We start from the raw sequence: 20611 nt of genomic DNA on the forward strand, positions 1-20611 counted from the left end.
ATATAACAGCATGGAACAATAAAAAATTATAGATACGTTGGATATCTATCAGCATCCCCAAGCTTAATTAATGCTCGTTCTCGAGTAGGTAAATGATAAAAACAGAATTTTGATGTGGAATGCTGCCTAACGTGTTCATCACATATTCTTTTCTTTGTAGCATGGACATTTGGACTTTTATATGATTCAAAGCAATAGTCTAGTTTTGACATGAAGATTTCAATACTCAAGCATATCAACAAGCAACAAAGTCTTTCAAAATATCAATACTAAAGCAAGTTATCCCTAGCCCATTATGCTGAACCATTGATCCATTCATGAAACACACTTACATATTAGCTATACTCGATGCTCAAGTATGATCATAGTGCCCCTTAGTTGGTGCTTTACAAGAGAAGATGGAGACTCAAAATAAAAATTGCATAGAGTAAATAGAAAGGCCCTTCGTGGAGGGAAGTAGGGATTTGTAGAGGTGCCATAGCTCAAAGCAAAAAAGATATAGATAAAACATTTTGTGTGGCATGCTTTTCCTGTCAACGAAAACGACCGAGTAGTTCCCAATACTTTCCATGCTAGATATATCATAGGCGGTTCCCAAACAAAAAATAAATTTTATTCCTTTTTCGAACATACTTTCACTTCCCAAGGAATTTATTATTTGACAACATAAAGTAAATTCATTTTTCATTTCGAGACTGGGCAACCCTAATACCTTTGTCGTACTCTCGGGCAATGACAAGTGAATAAACACTCATCTTGAGAATAACACATCTAGCATGGAAAAATATCAGCCACCACCAACTGTTCCATGAGCGGTACGACACACAAAAGATAAATTATTTTGAAAATTAGAGATGGCACATACAAATTTGCTTAGAATGACAAAAGAATACCGCATATAGGTAGGTATAGTGGACTCATATGGTAAAACTGGTTTTAAGGATTTTGGATGCACAAGTAGTGATCATACTTAGTGCAAATGAAGGCTAGCAAAAGATTGAGAAGCATCCAACCAAGAAACGAAAAATCTCATAAGCGAGCATTAAGCATAACTAACACTGAATAATGCACCACAAGTAGGATGTAATTTCATTGCATAACTATTTACTTTCGTTCTTGCATAGGAAATCACAAACCTTAACACCAATATTCTTACTAAAGCATAATTACTCATCAACATGACTCACATATTATATCATCATATCACAAAACTATTACAAGGAATCATGTTTATTTTGTCCAATGATCTTCATGAAAGTTTTTATTATATCCCTCTTGAATATCTATCACTTTGGGACTAGTTTCATATGTTGCTTTTGATAGCTCAAACAAATCCAAGTGAAGAACATGAGCATAAAATTTTCTTGTCTCAAAATAATATAAGTGAAGCATGAGAGAATTTCCTAAAATACTTACTAACTCTCAAACAAATCTAAGTGAAGAAAGAGAGCATTTCTTCAAAAATTCTAAAGCACACCGTGCTCAAAAAGATATAAGTGAAGCACTAGAGCAATTCCATAGCTCAAAAAGATTTAGGTGAAGCATAGAGAGCCATTCTAACAAGTCATAGCATAATTTTGGCTCTCTCAAATAGGTGTGTCCAGAAAGGATTCATGACACAAAATAAAAAAGCAAAACAAGCAAAGACTCATATCATACAAGACACTCCAAGCAAAACTCATGATATGTGACGAATAAAAATATAGCTCCAAGTAAAATACAGATGGTCGTTAGAAGAAAGAGGGGATGCCACTCGGGTATCCCCAAGCTTAGTTGCTTGATTATCTTTAGATAATAGCTTTGGATTCCATGGGCATCCCCAAGCTTAGGCTCTTCTTACTCCTTATTCCTTCATCCATCGTGATCTCACCAAAAAAACTTGAAAACTTCAATCACATAAAACTCAACAAAACCTTCGTGAGATCCGTTAGTATAACAAAGCAAATCACTACTATAAGTATTGTTGCAAACCCATTCATATTTTATTTTTGCATTATATCTACTGTATTCCAACCTTGATATGGCTCAAACCCCCACAAAAGTCCATAGATCAATCAAAATAAGCACACAACGCAAAGAAAACAGAATCTGTAAAAAACAGAACAGTCTGTAGCAATCTAAAAACTTTCAATACTTCTATAACTCCAAACCTTCTAAAAAATCAGGACAACTTGGGCAATTTGTATATCAATCTTGTGTAAAATTCAGAATTTTTCGTCGCTTCTGTGATTTTTAAAAATTAATTTACTGCACGTAAAAGTTTCTGTTTTCCAACAAGATCAAAGCAACTATCACCCAACATGATCCCAAAGGCTTTGCTTGGCACAAACACTAATAAAAACATGAAAAACACAATCATAACAGTAGCATAATTTTGCAAACAATGAAGAATAGAAAGAAAGAGATAAAAATAAATTTTATTCATTGGGTTGCCTCCCAACAAGCGCTATCGTTTTACGCCCCTAGCTAGGCATAACGCAAAGATCTAAGTGTTGTCATCTTTATTTCTAGATCCATAAGATGCCCTCATGATTGATTCATATGGTGGCCTAATTATTGTACTAGGGAAGTGTTCCATACCCTTCCTTAGTGGAAATTGAAATTTAATATTGCCTTCTTTCAAATCAATCATGGCACCAATAGTATGTAAAAACGGTCTACCAAGAATAATTGGACAAGACGGATTGCAATCAATATCAAGAACAATGAAATCTATGAGCACATAATTCCTATTTGAAAGAATAAGAACATCATTAATTCTTCCCATAGGCCTTTTAATAGTAGAATCCGCCAAATGCAAATTTAAAGAACATTCTTCAATATTGGTAAGACCAAGCACATCACATAAAGATTTCGGAATTGTAGAAACACTAGCACCCAAGTCACATAAAGCAAAACACTCATAATTTTTAATCTTGACTTTGATAGTAGGTTCCCATTCATCATATAATTTTCTAGGAATTGAAATCTCTAATTCCAACTTTTCTTCTAAAGCTTTCATCATAGCATCGACAATATGTTTAGTAAAAGCTTTATTTTGTTCGTAAGCATGGGGTAAATTTATCACGGATTGCAATGAAGAAATACAATCAATAAAAGAGAAATTATCATAATTAAAGTCTTTGTAATCCAAAACAGTGGGCACATCACTAGTTAAAGTTTTGACCTCTCCAAACCCATTTTTATCAATTTTCTCAACAAAATTTTCACCCTCCAAATTATCGAGACGCCTTATAACTAAAGTTAACTCTTCTTTAGTCCCTTTTTCATCAATCTTAATTTTACTAAACAAAGAATCAATAGAAGAAACACCAATTGCTTTAAGATTTTCATTATTTTTATCTTATAACGAGATTGGTTTAGCAGCCATTTGATTTAATAAGGTAGCTTGTGCATCGGATATTTTACCTCGCAAACTTTCAGCAAAAGCATACTTAGATTGGAGATTACAAACTTCTCTACTAATATCATCAAGTTGTTTTGTTATAGCATCTAGCACAACAGAGTGCTCCTTCAGTTCTTCGGTAAAATATTTATTGTGCTGAAATTGTGCAGTCATATATTCCTTAGTACTTTTATCAATTTCAAGAGAAATATTGGGGTAAGGAACATCATAATATTTTCTTTGAGGCATCATGACTACGCAAACAAGATTGCACTCAAAAACAGATCTGATGAGAAAAATGACAAACGGAAAAGAGGGCGAATAAAACGGCAAATTTTTGTGAAGTGGGGGAGATGAAAACGAGAGGCAAATGGCAAATAATGTAAATTGCAAGGAGATGAGATTTGTGATTAGGAACCTGATAGATGTTGATGATGTCTCCCCGGCAATGGCGCCAGAAATTCGTTTTGATTCGGCTTGAACTACGTCGGTATTTCCCCAAAGAGGAAGGGATGATGCAGCACAGCTACGGTAGGTATTCCCTCAGTGATGAGACCATGGTTATCGAACCAGTAGGAGAACCACGCAACACTATGTGAATGGCACCTGCACACAAAGAACAAATACTTGCAACCCGACGTAAAAGAGGGGTTGTCAATCCCTCCCGGGTAAAAGATAGGTAAAATTGTACTAGATTGCATAAATAGATCTCGCGGGAACGCGAGATAAAATAAATAACAATAAATTGCAGCAAGGTATTTTTGTATTTTTGGATTAATAGATCTGAAAATAAAAGCAAATAAAAATGGATCTCGAAGGCAAATATGCTAATGAAGAGACCCGGGGGTCGTAGATTTCACTAGTGGCATCTCTCGAGAAAAATAGCATACGATGGGTAAACAAATTACTGTTGGGCAATTGATAGAACTTCAAATAATCATGACGATATCCAGGCAATGATCATTATATAGGCATCACGTCCAAGATTAGTAGACCGACTCCTGCCTGCATCTACTACTATTACTCCACACATCGACCGCTAACCAACATGCATCTAGTGTATTAAGTTCATGGAGAAACGGAGTAATGCAAAAAAGAACGATGATATGATGTAGACAAGATCTATTTATATAGAAATAGACCCCATCTTGTTATCCTTAATAGCAATGATACATACGTGTCGGCTCCCCTTCTGTCACTGGGATCAAGCACTGTAAGATCAAACCCATCACAAAGCACCTCTTCCCATGACAAGAAAAAGCGACCTAGTTGGCCTAACTAAACCAAAGATTCGAAGAAGAAATACAAGGCTATAAGTAATCATGCATATAAGAGATCAAAAGACTCAAATAAGTTTCATGGATAAAAACATAGATCGGATCATAAACTCATCGGATCCCAACAAACACACCACAAAAGGAGTTACATCAAATGTATCTCCAAGAGACCATTGTATTGAGAATCAAAAGAGAGGGAGAGAGAGAGGAATCCATCTAGCTACTAACTATGGACTGGTAGGTCTATAATGAACTACTCATGCATCATCGAAGAGGCACCAATGAGGATGATGAACCTCTCTATGATGGTGTCTAGATTGGATCTGGTGGTTCTGGAACTTGTGGCGGCTGGAATTGATTTTCGTCGACTCCCCTAGGGTTTCTGGAATATTGGGGTATTTATAGAGCAAAGAGGTAGTGCGGAAGGCCACCGAGGTGGGCACAAACCACCAGGGCGCGCCTGGGCCCCCAGGCATGCCCAAGTGGGTTGTTTCCCCCTCAGGGCACCCCCCTGGTACTTCTTTGGCCCATCTTGTGTCTTGTGGTCCAGAAAAATTCTCCAAAAAGTTTCGCTGCGTTTGGACTCCATTTGGTATTGATTTTCTGCAAAGCAAAAAACAACAACTGGCACTGGGCACTATGTCAATAGGTTAGTCCCAAAAAATAATATTAAGTTGCTAAAAAATGATTATAAAACATCCAAGAATGATAATATAACAGCATGGAACAATAAAAAATTATAGATACGTTGGAGACGTATCAATCACCCCCTAAGCCGTGACCTAGAGGAGTATCGGCCCGACGTCGTCAATGTCGGCGAGAAGAGCTTGCTCCGGCGCCTGCGCCTTTTGTCGCTTCGGGCACTCCCACCAAAAGTGTTCGCGCTCGCCGCAGTTGTAGTAGCGTCTGCGGCCTTGCCGTTTCCCTGCGCCGCCCGACACCATGCTGCCGCCGCCGTCGTTGTCGTGGTCGAACCCGCCGCCATGTTGACGCCACCTTGCTGCCCATTGAGCCACCGTGAGCATGAGCTGGTCGTTGCCGCATCCGCGCCGCTTCGTCCGCTCCTTGAACGCCTTTAGCCCCCTGAGCACCTCCTCGAATGGCACCTTGTCGACGTTGCAGAACTGCTCGATGCCGGTGACTGCCGCGTACAGCCGGTCCAACACCGAGTCCAGCAGCTTCTTCACCATCTCGGCGTCACCGAGCATCGTCCCGAGCCCCGCGTACCGAGCCGCCATGCCACCAATCTTGCCGGCGAATGCATCCAGCGACTCGCCTTCCGCTATGCGCAGATGCTCGAATTCGTCGGGGAGGGTGGCTAGCCGTGCCGCCTGGACTTGATCAGCTCCGACGAAGCGGGTCTTCAGGCTGGCCCAGACCTCCACGGCCGTCTTCTTTGCCGACACCTGCATGAGCAGTTTCTCAGAGAGCGCCCCGAGCAGGTAGGCTTGTGCCGGCTTGTCCTTCTTCGCGACGACTGCCAGCGCCGCGTCCTCCGTCGAAACGACCATCTCCCACAGCACGACCATGTCTAGGTTGGCCTCCACCTTGATCGCCCATGTGGTGTAGTTATCACTAGTGAGCACGGGGACGAATGTCGGCAGCGGGCTCCCTGATCCACCGGCGTACGGGACAAGCGACATCGTTGCGGGCAGGATCGCAACAAAGCTCTGATACCAGATGTTCGGGAGCTCTCTCTCGGAGGTAGACAAACAAACACAAGAGAATAGTTTTCTGGCGACGTATGCCACCGGCGCTCAAACGCCCTTTTCTCTTTGTGATTAAAATGGACTAACCAACGCCCCAGCAGACTAGGATTTTACAGCCGTTTTTGTAGCCAGCCGAGACGTAGCACCCACACACGCACTAACAGACTCAATACGTAGAGCTCATGGAGTCCATAGCGATCCGGTATTCCCTCGAACATGAGCAGCCCGCTCCTCCACAAGACTTGGTGCCATTGTGCTACCGTTGCATCCTGCCTGCCTCGCCACATGATCGCAGGCTCAGCCACAGTCTGGCTCAACCTAGACTCCTACATGCACACACACACGCACGCAGGCCATACAATGCCCAGACACAGACACACGCCATGACCCAGCCTCGCGGACATGACCTGGACACACCGACGCCGGTCGCACTGCCACGGACCCGACCTGGCGCACTGACGCCGGCCGCACCATGCTCTGCCACGGCTTATTCCCAACAATCACCCCCTAAGCCGTGACCTAGAGGAATGCCGGCCCGACATCGTCAACGTTGGCGAGAAGAGCTTGCTCCGGCGCCTGAGCCTTCCGTGGCTTCGGGCATTCCCAACAATCTTAAGATTGATGAAGTCGATGTTGAGTATATGAGCAAATTACTAGGAGATTTAATCCGAATAAACACAAATAAGTCATGACGGCAATAACAGAGATTAAAATAATCATGTGGACTAGCATAGTAGATGAATAGATCGAATCTAGGGCACAGACTAGAAACATGAATTCTACCATGATCTCGAGCAGGAAGGACCGAATCACATACGGTGCAACGAGAGCAGCAGCACCGTTGGCGTTGAGGTTCTTGCCCATGTCGTTGACAAAGAGATTGTCGAGGTCGGGGAAGAACTCATCATCGGCGAAGTCCTCGCTGCCAGCAGTCGCACGAGTGCGCTCCCCAAAAACATGATCGCCCCTCTCCTGTACAGGATCACGAGAGGCGGGGTTTCGGAGGCCTGCTGTCCCTTCTCTCGGTACACGCCGAAAGGAGGGATGGAGAAGACTTGCGTGGCAGCGCAATGATCTGGAACGGTGGTGCGAAACCATACGATGCGGCGGCTAGGGTAGACGTCTGCCTGACTATATAGTGCGGGCCGGGTAGGTCGTGGGAGTAAACCCGACATCCGAGTCGCGATCCAAAAGAATCGGAAGCGGTTCAGTAATTAATGCGTCCATTAATTATTATTTAATGACCCGAGCAACAAAGATATAGACAACGTGCATAGCTTTGTCCTCGGCTCGGCTCAATCTCGCAACCCGCGGCGCGTCGTGACGTGCCTTGGCGTGGCGAGCGAGGAGGAGGAGCGCGCGTGTAGGTCTCCTCTTCTCATGCTCATACAAGTGGTAGAAGAGCTCACCTTATAAAGAGCTGCAAGTCTCACTCAACTTCCGGGGTGGGACTAAACTTTAGTCTCACTCACACCACTCACATGTGTGCATGAATGAGCCAGGAGAATTTCAGAATTTTAGTTGGGCTTTGGGCCAAATCCCACCAGCAAATTCCAACAATCCCCCACAAAGTCTCATTGGCACATGTCATCATTTAGTTCCAAAACATTGTTTATATACCGGTGCTTAGTGGAGACTGTGAAGTTGAACTTCCACTTAGAGTTTTATGCTACACTAGATCACAACTTGAATAGTGGACTATGCCTTGAACTACAAGTTTTCTGTGAGACTAGTTTCACAAAAACTCTTGACCGATAATGGGATACCGCAAGGCTTCCCCGTGGGTGGAGCGTATACGTCATACACCAGGGCCTTTCATGAATTTGTTAGAGAACACCCAATTCTCACAGACTGCGACGTTAACAGTCAAATTCATATAGGTGTGTTCCTCAGGAGATGCTCTGCAGGTCAACATCTCTGCTTACTCAAATAAGCCACTTGGAACACATTAAGACAAATATCAACCTGCCATACAGATCAGGAGAGTATTGCATCTTCACGGAGTGGGATAATTAAAATAGGGATACTCTCCTCTCAGCTGACCAACATCTTGTCTCCCACTTGTACTTCACGGGATCTCCGACCACATAGATTGGGTTACCACTATGGACAACTCATGCGGTGGGTCTCAAACCCATCTCCATCGATGCATTATCTATCACATTACGTGATAAACCCTTTGTGAAGGGATCTGCCAAGTTTTTCGATGTTTGGATATAATCCAATGTAATAACTTCAGAGTTCCTCAATTTTCTGACAGATTTTAGTCTCCTCTTCACATGCCTTGAGGACTTCATATTGTCCTTAGAACTGTTTATCTTGACGATCACAGTTTGATTATTATGAAGGAAATATGCCCTAGAGGCAATAATAAAGTTATTATTTATTTCCTTATTTCACGATAAATGTTTATTATTCATGCTAGAATTGTATTAACCGGAAACTTAGTGCATGTGTGAATACATAGATAAATAGAGTGTCACTAGTATGCCTCTACTTGATTAGCTCGTTGAATCAAAGATGGTTAAGTTTCCTAGCCATAGACATAGAGAATGATGTGATTGACTTGACCCATTCCGTTAGCTTAGCATTCGATCGTTTAGTGTATTGCTATTGCTTTCTTCATAACTTATACATGTTCCTATGACTATGAGATTATGCAACTCCCGAATACCGGAGGAACACTTTGTGTGCTACCAAACGTCACAATGTAACTGGGTGATTATAAAGGTGCTCTACAGGTGTCTCCAATGATACTTGTTGAGTTGGCATAGATCAAGATTAGGATTTGTCACTCCGATTGTTGGAGAGGTATCTCTGGGCCCTCTCGATAATGCACATCACTATAAGCCTTGCAAGCAATACAACTAATGAGTTAGTTGCGGGATGATGTATTACGGAAACGAGTAAAGAGACTTGTCGGTAACGACATTGAACTAGGTATTGAGATACCGACGATCGAATCTTGGGCAAGTAACATACCGATGACAATGGGAACAACGTATGTTATTATGCAGTTTGACCGATAAAGATCTTCGTAGAATATGTGGGAGCCAATACGAGCATCCAGGTTCCTCTATTGGTTATTGACCGGAAACGTGTATCGGTCATGTCTACATAGTTCTCGAACCCGTAGGGTCTGCACGCTTAACGTTCAATGACGATCGGTATTATGAGTTTATGTGTTCTGATGTACCGAAGGTAGTTCGGAGTCCCGGATGAGATCAGGGATATGACGAGGAGTCTCGAAATGGTCGAGACGTAAAGATCGATATATTGGATGACTATATTCAGACATCGGAAAGGTTCCGAGTGATTCGGGTATTTTTCGGAGTACCGGGGAGTTACGGGAATACGGGGGAAGAAGTATTGGGCCTCATGGGCCAAGTGGTGGAAGAGAGGAGGCATGACAAGGCAGGGCGCACCGCCCCCCTAGCCCAAACCAAATTGGACTAGGGGGCAGGCCCCCCTTTCCTCCCTTCCTCCCTCTCCTTCCTTCTCCCTCCCTTCCTCTTGGTGGACTCCTACTAGGACTTGGAGTCCTAGTAGGACTCCACACTTGGGCGCGCCTCTAGGGCCGGCTGGCCTCCCCTCCTCTCCTCCTTTATATACTGAGGCAAGGGGCACCCCATAGACACAAGTTGATCATTGATCTTTTAGCCGTGTGCGGTGCCCCCCTCCACCATAATCCACCTCGGTCATATCGTAGCGGTGCTTAGGTGAAGCCTTGCGTCGGTAGCAACATCATCACCGTCATCACGCCGTCGTGCTGACGGAACTCTCTCGCAAAGCTCTGCTGGATCGGAGTTCGTGGGACGTCACCGAGCTGAACGTGTGCTGAACTCAGAGGTGTCGTGCGTTCGGTACTTGGATCGGTCGGATCGTGAAGACGTACGACTACATCAACCGCGTTCTCATAACGCTTCCGCTTACGGTCTACAAGGGTACGTGGATGACACTCTCCCCTCTCGTTGCTATGCATCACCATGATCTTGCGTGTGCGTAGGATTTTTTTGAAATTACTACGTTCCCCAACATATTACAGTTCATCAGGATAGGGGTATCGGTTTTTCAACCATACGTAAGTCCATCAAGAGCTCACGAAACCACTCTGCTTCAATAGTGGCAGTGTCTAATGTTGTGAGTTCCGCTTCCATAGTTGACCTCGTTAAGATGGTCTCCTTGCAAGACTTCCAGGAAATAGCGCCACCACCAATTGTAAAAACACAACCACTTGTGGCCTTAATCTCATCAGCATCAGATATCCAGTTAGAGTCACTTTAACCCTCCAGTACCCTCGGATACCCGGTGTAGTGAATCCCATAGCTCGCAGTGCCTTTCAAATAGCGCATAACTCTCTCAAGCGCATGCCAATGATCATCTCCCGGTTTTGACACAAGCTGACTCAGTTTGCTCACAGCAAAAGCGATGTCAAGCCTCGTGGAACTTGCCTAATACATAAGCGAGCCAATAATCTAAGAATACCTCAGTTGATCCTTAGCAATCCGTCGATTCTTTCGAAGAAACACCCTAGCATCATATGGAGTTGGAGAAGGCTGGCAGTCTCTATACCCAAAATGAATCAAGACCTTTTCCACATAGTGAGACGGAAGCAGTGTAATGCCACCAGTCTCATCTCTCAACAGCTTGATGTTTAAGATAACATCAGCTACTCCTAGATCCTTCATCTCAAAGCAACGAGATAAGAAATCCTAAACCTCCTTGATTAAATCAAGTTTGGTTCCAAAGATCAACATGTCATCGACATACAGACAAAGAATAACTCCTTCGCCCCCACCATGGCTATAGTACAACACTTGTCACCATCGTTTACTACAAAGCCTGCAGCAGTTAATGTTCTTTCGAATTTCTCATGCCACTCCTTAGGAGCTTGTTTAAGTCCACATAAAGACTTTAATAACTTGCACACCTTTCCTTCCTGACCAGGTACTACAAAACCATCTGGCTGATCCATATAAATTTTGTCATTTAGCTCTCCATTGAGGAAAGCCATCTTAACGTTCATTTGATGAACGAGAAGACTGTGTGAGGTAGCGAGTGATAGTAGCACCCGAATAGTGGTCGATCTAGCCACAGGAGAGTAAGTATCAAAGTAGTCTTCACCTTGTTTTTGGGTATAACCCTTGGCCACAAGCCGTGCCTTGTACTTTTCAATCCTACACATCAGGTCTAAGCTTTTTCTTGAACACCCACTTACATCCTACAGGTTTTCAACCATAAGGACGATCAGTGATTTCCCAAGTTCTGTTAGCTAACATGGAATCCATCTCGCTGCGGACAGCTTCCTTCTAGTAGTCAGCATCAGAAGATGCATAGGCTTCTGAAATAGTCCTGGGTGTGTCATCCACGAGGTACACAATGAAATCATCACCAAAGGACTTTGCGGTCCTTTGTATCTTACTCCTTACAGGAGTTTCATTGTCATCCTCAACAGGATTCTCAACATGTTCCGTCGCAATGGTGGGTTCAAGAATTACAACAAATTCCTGACTGGATGGAGTAGGTATCTCCTGATTTGATGAACTCGACATATCCTTCATAGGAAATATGTCCTCAAAGAAAGTTGCATCATTCGACTCCATGATTGTACCAACATGCATGTTGGATACCTCAGATTTTATTATCAAAAATCTATAGCCAATGCTATGAAAAGCATAGCCCAGAAGAACACAGTCCACGGTTTTTGGTCCAAGCTTGCGCTTCTTGGGAATTGGCATATTGACTTTCTCCAAACAACCCCAAGTACGTAGATAGGAGAGTTCCAATCATTTCCTTTCCCATTACTCAAAAGGAGTCATGGTCTTATGCTTTGTGGGAACTCGGTTTGGGACATGACATGCAGTCATTAGCGCCTCCCCCCACCATGCCTTGGAGAGACGTGATGTGTCTAACATGGTGTTAACCATATCAGTTAGAGTTCGGTTCTTTCTTTCGGCTACCCCATTTGACTGATGTGAGTAGTGAGGCGTCCTCTCATGGATTATACCATGTTCCGCACAAAACAAATCAAATTCATTGGAAAAATACTCTCCACCACGATCAGACCTAAGCCGTTTAATTTCTCGATCAAGTTGGTTCTCTGCTTCAGCTTTATAGTTTTTGAAGAAATTTAAAGCCTCATCTTTTGATTTCAGAAGATACACATAACAATATCTAGTGGATTCATCGATCAACGTCATGAAGTATTTCTTTCCACCTTTTGTCAACATGCCATTCATCTCACAAAGATCAGAATGTATAAGCTCTAGTGGCGCCAAATCTCTTGCCTCTGCAGTCTTATGGGACTTGCGAGGTTGCTTAGCTTGCACACACACTTGGCACTTGGAGCCCTTGACAGTAGTGAATTTTGGAATTAAATTCATGTTTGCTAGCCACGTCATGCAACCAAAGTTAATATGACAAAGTCATGAATGCCAAATGCTGGAATCATTATCGTGGCAAACATTATTAATAACTTTAGTGCAAATATTTGACAAAGACAGGCGGAACAAGCCTCCGCCCTCATAGCCTTTTCCAACAAATTGTCCGTACTTAGAAATTACAATTTATTAGACTCGAAAACCAACTTAAAACCATCTCAACATAAATGGGAACCGCTAACAAGATTTTTATTGATGGAGGGCACATGATGAACGTTCTTTAGGCACACAATCTTCCCCGAAGTAAACTTCAAATCGACCATATCAACACATCTAACAATGGCATGTGACCCGTTCCCCATCAGCACGGGAGAAGTCCCTGTGACCTGGTAAGAAGAAAACATGGAGGCGTCAGCACAAACATGTACATTTGCACCGGTGTCAATTAACCAATTAGGGGATTCAAATACTGAAAGGATGGTAGGAAAAATACCGTACCCTGATTCCTTCATATCGGTATCACCGATGACAACATTAGCGGACTTGCCGCTCTTCTCATGTTCGCGCTCCTCAAAGCGGTTAGGACATTTCAGATCCCAGTGATTAGGATCACCGCAGACATGGCAAAGTCCCTTCCCCTTCTTATGAGAGTTCTTCTTGAAGTTGGTAGAATGTTATGGCTTGTTCTTTGTATCAAACTTGCCTTTGCCCTGATTTTTGTTTTTGTTGTTAAGTTCTTCTTTTGTACCATGTGGGCACTAGAAGCTCCCTCGGCAACTCGAGCACATGTGTCCTTTGCTCTCGCCTTCTCTTCAACATCAAGAGTACCAATGAGATCCGAAATGGAAAACTCCTGTCTCTTGTGTTTCAGGGAAGTAGCAAAATTGTTCCACAAGGTGGAAGCTTGGCAATGATGCCTCCGGCAACAAATTTGTCTGGAAACACACACTTGAAGTACTCAAGTTCTTTTGCGAGCGACTATATCTCATGAGCCTGCTGGACAACAGAGCGCTCATCAGTCATCTTGTAGTCATAGAATTGCTCCATGACATACAACTCGCTGCTAGCGTCCGAGGCCCCAAACTTGGCCTTGAGTGCAGCCCACATGTCCTTTCCGTTGTCAAACGACATACAAATCCATAATGAAATCGTCGAGAACACTCAGAAGGGCGCCTTTAAAGAGGGTATCGATCTTCTCAAAAGCTTCCTATTCTGCAGGTTCAAGATTACCCTTAGGCTTGCCCTTGGTGGCGTCATAGCAGTACATGGTCTGGAACCAATAAAATGCTCTCGTGCGCCACCTCTTATATTGCATGCCCTTAAAGGTAGGCGGCTTTAGATGCGCAGCAAAACCACTTGGAGCAAATTGCCTATAATCAGGTTTTTGGATTGTTGAGTATATGAGCAAATTACTAGGAGATTTAATCCGAATAAACATAGAATAAGTCATGACGACAATAACAGAGATTAAACTAATCATGTGGACTAGCATAGTAGATGAACAGACTGAATCTAGGGCACAGATTAGAAACATGAATTCTACCACGATCTCGAGCAGGAAGGGCATAATCACATACGGTGCAACGGGAGCAGCAGCACCATTGGCATTGAGGCTGTCACCCATGTCGTTGAGGAAGAGGTTGCCGAGGTCGGGGAAGAAGTCGGCGGCGGCGAAGTCCTCGCTGCCAGCAGTCACACGAGTGCGCTCCCCGAAAACCTGATCACCCCTCTCCCGTATAGGATCACGAGAGGCAGGGTTCCGGAGGCCTGCTGTCCCTTCTCTCGGTGCACGCCAAAAGTAGGGATAGAGAAGACTTGCGTGGCGGCGCAATGATCTGGAACGGTGGTGTGAAACCATACGATGCGGCGGCGGCTAGGGTAGACGTCTACCTGAATATATAGTGCAGGCCAGGTAGGTCGTGGGAGCAAACCCCACGTCTGAGTCGTGATCCAAAAGAATCAAAAACGGTTCAGTAATTAGTGCGTCCGTTAATTATTAATTAATGACACATTAATTTTCCCAAGCACCAAAAATATAGACAACGTGAATAGCTCTATCCTCGGCTCGGCTCAATCCCGCAACCCGCGGCGCGGTGCCTCATGACGAGGCGAGCGAGGAGGAGGAGCGCGCGTGTAGGTCTCCTCTTCTCATGCTCATACAAGTGGTAGAAGAGCTAACCTTATAAAGAGGTGCAAGTCTCACTCAACTTCCAGGGTGGGACTAAACTTTAGTCTCACTCACACCACTCACATGTGTGCATGAATGGGCCAAGAGAATTTCAGAATTTTAGTTGGGCTTTGTGCCAAAGGCCCACTAATAAATTCCAACAATCCCCCAAATCTCATTGGCACATCTCATCATTTAGTTCCAAAACATTGTTTATATACCGGTGCTTAGTGGAGACTGTGAAGTTGAACTTCCACTTGGAGTTTTATGCTACACTAGATCACAACTTGAATAGTGGACTAAGCCTTGAACTACAAGTTTTCTATGAGACTAGTTTCACACAAACTCTTGACTGATACTGGGCTGCTGCAAGGCTTCCCCGCGGGTGGAGCGTATACGTCATACTCCATGGCCTTTCATGAATTTATTAGAGAACACCCAATTCTCACAGACTGCGACGTTGACAGTCAAATTCATATAGGTGTGTTCCTCAGGAGATGCTCTGCAGGACAGCATCTCTGCTTACTCAAATAAGCCACTTAGAACACATTAAGATAAATACCAACCTGCCATGCAGATCAGGAGAGTATTGCATCTTCACGGAGTGGCATAATTAAAATAGGGATACTCTCCTCTCAGCTGACCAACAACTTGTCTCCCACTTGTACTTCACGGGATCTCCGATCACATAGAGTGGGTTACCACTATGGAAAACTCAAGCGGTGGGTCTCAAACCCATCTCCAACGATGCATTATCTATCACATTACGTGATAAACCCTTTGTGAAGGGATCTGCCAAGTTTTTCGATGTTTGGATATAATCCAACGTAATAACTACGGAGTTCCTCAATTTTCTCATAGATTTTAGTCTCCTCTTCACATGCCTTGAGGACTTCATATTGTCCTTAGAACTGTTTATCTTAACGACAACAGTTTGATTATCACAGATCATCAGGATAGGGGGTATTGGTTTTTCAACCATAGGTAAGTCCATCAAGAGCTCACGAAGCCACTCTACTTCAATAGTGGCAGTGTCTACTGCTTTGAGTTCCGCTTCCATAGTTGACCTCGTTAAGATGGTCTCCTTGCAAGACTTCCAGGAAATAGCGCCACCACCAATTGTAGAAACACAACCACTTGTGGCCTTAATCTCATCAGCATCAGATATCCAGTTAGAGTCACTATAACCCTCCAGTACCCTCGGATACCTGGTGTAGTGAATCCCATAGCTCGCGGTGCCTTTCAAATAGCGCATAACTCTCTCAAGCGCATGCCAATGATCATCTCCCTGTGTTGACACAAACCGACTCAGTTTGCTCACAGCAAAAGAGATGTCAGGCCTCGTGGAACTCGCCAAATACATAAGCGAGCCAATAATCTGAGAATACCTCAGTTGATCCTTAGAAATCCGTAGATTCTTTCGAAGCAACACACTAGCATCATATGGAGTTGGAGAAGGATGGCAGTCGCTGTACCCAAAACGACTCAAGAACTTTTCCACATAGTGAGACTGAAGCAGTGTAATCCTACCATTCTCATCTCTCAACAGCTTAATGTTTAAGATAACATCAGCTACTCCTAGATCCTTCATCTCAAAGCAACGAGATAAGAAATCCTTAACCTCCTCGATTAAATCAAGTTTGGTTCCAAAGGTCAGTATGTCATTGACATACAGACAAAGAATAACTCCTTCACCCCCACCATGGCGATACCACACACACTTGTCACCACCGTTTACTACAAAGCCTGCAGTAGTTAATGTTCTTTCGAACTTCTCATGCCACTCCTTAGGAGCTTGTTTAAGGCCATATAAAGACTTTAATAACTTGCACACCTTTCCTTCCTGGCCAGGTACTACAAAACCATCTGGCTAATCCATGTAAAATTCCTCCTTCAACTATCCATTGACGAAAGCCGTGTTAACGTCCATTTGATGAACGAGAAGACAGTGTGAGGCAGCCAGTGATAGGAGCACTCGAATAGTGGTCAATCTAGCCACAGGCGAGTAAGTATCAAAGTAGTCTTCACCTTGTTACCGGGTATAACCCTTGGCCACAAGCTGTGCCTTGTACTTTTCAATTGTACCATCAGGTCTAAGCTTTTTCTTGAACACCCACTTACGTCCTACAGATTTGCAACCATAAGGATGATCAGTGATTTCCTAGGTTCCATTAGCTAAGATGGAATCCATCTCACTACGGACAGCTTCCTTCTAGTAGCCAGCATCAGAAGATGCATAAGCTTCTGAAATAGTCCTGGGTGTGTCATCCATGAGGTACAGAATGAAATCATCACCAAAGGACTGTGCGGTCCTTTGTCTCTTACTCCTTACAGGAGTTTCATTGTCATCCTCAAAAAGATTCTCAACATGTTCCATCGCAATGGTGGGTTCAGGTTACATCAAATTCCTGACTAGATGGAGTAGGTATCTCCTGATTTGATGAAGTCGGCATATCCTTCATTGGAAATATGTCCTCACAGAAAGTTGCATCATTCAACTCCATGAGTGTACCAACATGCATGTTGGATTTCTTAGATTTTATTATCAAAAATCTATAGCCAATGCTATGAAAAGCATAGCCCAGAAGAACACAATCCACGGTTTTTGGTCCAAGCTTGCGCTTCTTGTGAATTGGTATATTGACTTTCGCCAAACAACCCCAAGTACGTAGATAGGAGAGTTTCAGTCATTTCCTTTCCCATTCCTCAAAAGGAGTCATGGTCTTATGCTTTGTGGGAACTCGGTTTAGGACATGACATGCGGTCATTAGTGCCTCCCCCCACCATGCCTTGGAGAGACCTGATGTGTCTAATATGGTGTTAACCATATCAGTTAGAGTTCGGTTCTTTCTTTCGGCTAGCCCATTTGACTGAGGTGAGTAGGGAGGCGTTCTCTCATGGATTATACCATGTTCCGCACAAAACAAATCAAATTCATTGGAGAAATACTCTCCTCCATGATCAAACCTAAGCCGTTTAATTTTTCGATCAAGTTGGTTCTCTGCTTCAACTTTATAGTTTTTGAAGAAATTTAAAGCCTCATCTTTTGATTTTAGAAGATACACATAACAATATCTAGTGGAGTCATCGATCAACGTCATGAAGTATTTCTTTCCACCTTTTGTCAACACGCCATTCATCTCACAACGATCAGAATGAATAAGCTCTAGTGGCGCTGAATCTCTTGCCTCTGCAGTCTCATGGGACTTGCGAGGTTGCTTAGCTTGCACACACACTTTTCACTTGGAGCCCTTGACAGTAGTGAATTTTGGAATTAAACTCATGTTTGCTGGCCGCACCATGCAACCAAAGTTAATATGACAAAGTCATGAATGCCAAATGTTGAACTCATTATCGTGGCAAACATTATAAATAACTTTAGTGCAAATATCTGACAAAGTCAGGCGGAACAAGCCTCCGCCCTCATAGCCTTTTCCAACAAATTGTCCACACTTAGAAATTACAACTTTATTGGACTCAAAAACCAACTTAAAACCATCTCGAGATAAATGGGAACCGCTAACGAGATTTTTATTGATGGTGGGAACATGATGAACGTTCTTTAGGCGCACGATCTTCCAGAAGTAAACTTCAGATCGACCGTACCGACACCACGAACAATGGCATGTGACCCGTTCCCCATCAGCATGGGAGAAGTCCCTGTGACCTGGTAAGAAGAAAACATGGAGGCGTCAGCACAAACATGTACCTTTGCACCGGTGTGAATTAACCAATCTGGGGATTGAAATACTGAAAGGATGATAGGAAAAATACCGTACCTTGATTCCTTCATATCAGTATCACTGATCACAACATTAGCGGACTTGCCGCTCTTCTCATGTTCGTGCTCCTCAAAGCGATTAGGACATTTCGGAGCCTAGTGAGTAGGATCACCGCATACATGTCAAAGTCCCTTCCTCTTCTTATGAGGATTCTTCTTGAAGTTTGTAGAATGTGGCGACTTGTTCTTTGTATCAAACTTGCCTTTGCCCCGAGTTTTGTTCTTGTTGTTTTTTAACTTGTTGGGCTGGAAGTTCTTCTTATGTACCATGTGGACACTAGAAGCTCCCTCAGCAACTCGAGCACGTGTGTCCTTTGCTCTCGCCTTCTCTTCAACATCAAGAGTACCAATGAGACCCGAAACGGAAACTCATGTCTCTTGTGTTTCAGGGAAGTAGAAAAATTGTTCCACAAAGGTGGAAGCTTGGCAATGATGCCTCCGGCAACTGACACTTGAAGTACTCAAGTTCTTTTACAAGCGACTGTATCTCATGAGCCTGCTGGACAACAGAGCGCTCATCAGTCATCTTGTAGTCATAGAATTGCTCCATGATATACAACTCGCTGCCAGCGTCCGAGACCCCAAACTTGGCCTCGAGCGCAGCCCACATGTCCTTGCCGTTGTCAATTGACATATACGATTCCACAATGGAATCGTCCAGAACACTCAGAAGGGCGCCTTTAAAGAGGGTATCGATCTTCTCAAAAGCTTCCTGTTGTCACTATAAGAAATATGTTAACTTGTGACCACCACTATTGGTCACTGAATGGTCATTGTTTTCCATTTGTGACCTTTTTGTGACCAAAAACAGAAGGTCAAAAGCTGGCCGTCGTAAACTGATATTAACGACCTTTCTTCTGGAATGGTCGTAGAGGTTTATGACCAAAAAAGGTCATAGATTTAACGGCCAATTATTTTGGTCACTAGCAATCAGACCACACCACGTCAGATCCACCGTGGCAAGCTGACGTGGTAGATTTACGACCAAATGAAAAGGTCCTAAAATAGAATCAGCCCGGTCCATTTCAGCCGTCTACATGGGCCAAGCCCAATAATTCAGCCCATTTAATGTTTTCTCTCTCTTGATTTTACTTATCTGCATGGGCCTGGCCCAATAATTTGGCCTTTTATTTTCTTGGAATGGAGCCTTTTTCTGATGAATTTTTTTATAGTCCACTATTGTTTGGGCCACAGCCTTTTTAGTCTAGTTCTAATTTGGGCCTTGGCCTTTTTATTTTCTGGGATGCAGCCTTTCACAAACATTTTTCTTACAGTCAACTCTTTCTTAGGCCCAAGCCTTTTTAGTCTAATTCTTGTTCGGGCCTCGGCCTTTTTGCAGTCCAACTAAGTTTAGAGCCCAATTAATCCAACTAATATTCCGTGATCCAAACAAAACTCAAATAATTCAAAAAATGCATAACAACATAGCTTCACGGCTTCAGAAAAGGCATAACTTCATAGGTTCATAACTTCACAGGTTCATAACCACATAGCTTACAAAATGCATAACTACACAGCTTCACAGGTTCAACAACAAGTGCTCCTAGGTTCAAACAGCAAAGTGCAAAATGCAAAATGCAACCAGGTTCACAAGTGCTCCCATGTTCACAAGAATCCTAGGTTCACAAGTGCTCCCAGGTACACTTGCCAAATGAAAAATGCAACAAACTGCATAAGTTCACGACCTACTACGACATAACTTCACACATTCAAAGACAAACTACACAGCCATCAAACTACCTTCGCTCCAAAGAGAGCCATCAAGTGGGCTAACTTCTCATCCTGCTCTTGAGACTTCTTGCGCAGCAGCTCAAGTTCCTTGTCGCGTGCAGCTTCAGCTTCTTCCGCCTTCATCTTGATTGCCGCCAATTCTTCTTGCATCACTTCAGCTTGAAGCTCCGACCTTTCCAGC

At 43.4% G+C, this 20611-nt stretch overlaps 1 protein-coding gene across 1 annotated transcript; it reads right to left on the minus strand.

The window, feature by feature from the left end:
* Positions 1-5444: 5444 nt before the first annotated feature.
* LOC109770400 (uncharacterized) lies at positions 5445-6305 on the minus strand. The gene has a single exon (XM_020329100.1). It carries the CDS (start codon positions 6303-6305, stop codon positions 5445-5447), a length of 861 nt encoding a protein of 286 aa, XP_020184689.1.
* Positions 6306-20611: the final 14306 nt, after the last annotated feature.

Source organism: Aegilops tauschii, chromosome 3 (assembly GCF_002575655.3).
Source record: "Aegilops tauschii subsp. strangulata cultivar AL8/78 chromosome 3, Aet v6.0, whole genome shotgun sequence".
Taxonomy (NCBI): Eukaryota; Viridiplantae; Streptophyta; class Magnoliopsida; order Poales; family Poaceae; genus Aegilops; species Aegilops tauschii.

Excerpts from the sequence above, each read along its gene's own strand:
- LOC109770400 (XM_020329100.1), bottom strand. The coding sequence starts at position 6,305 with ATGTCGCTTGTCCCGTACGCCGGTGGATCAGGGAGCCCGCTGCCGACA.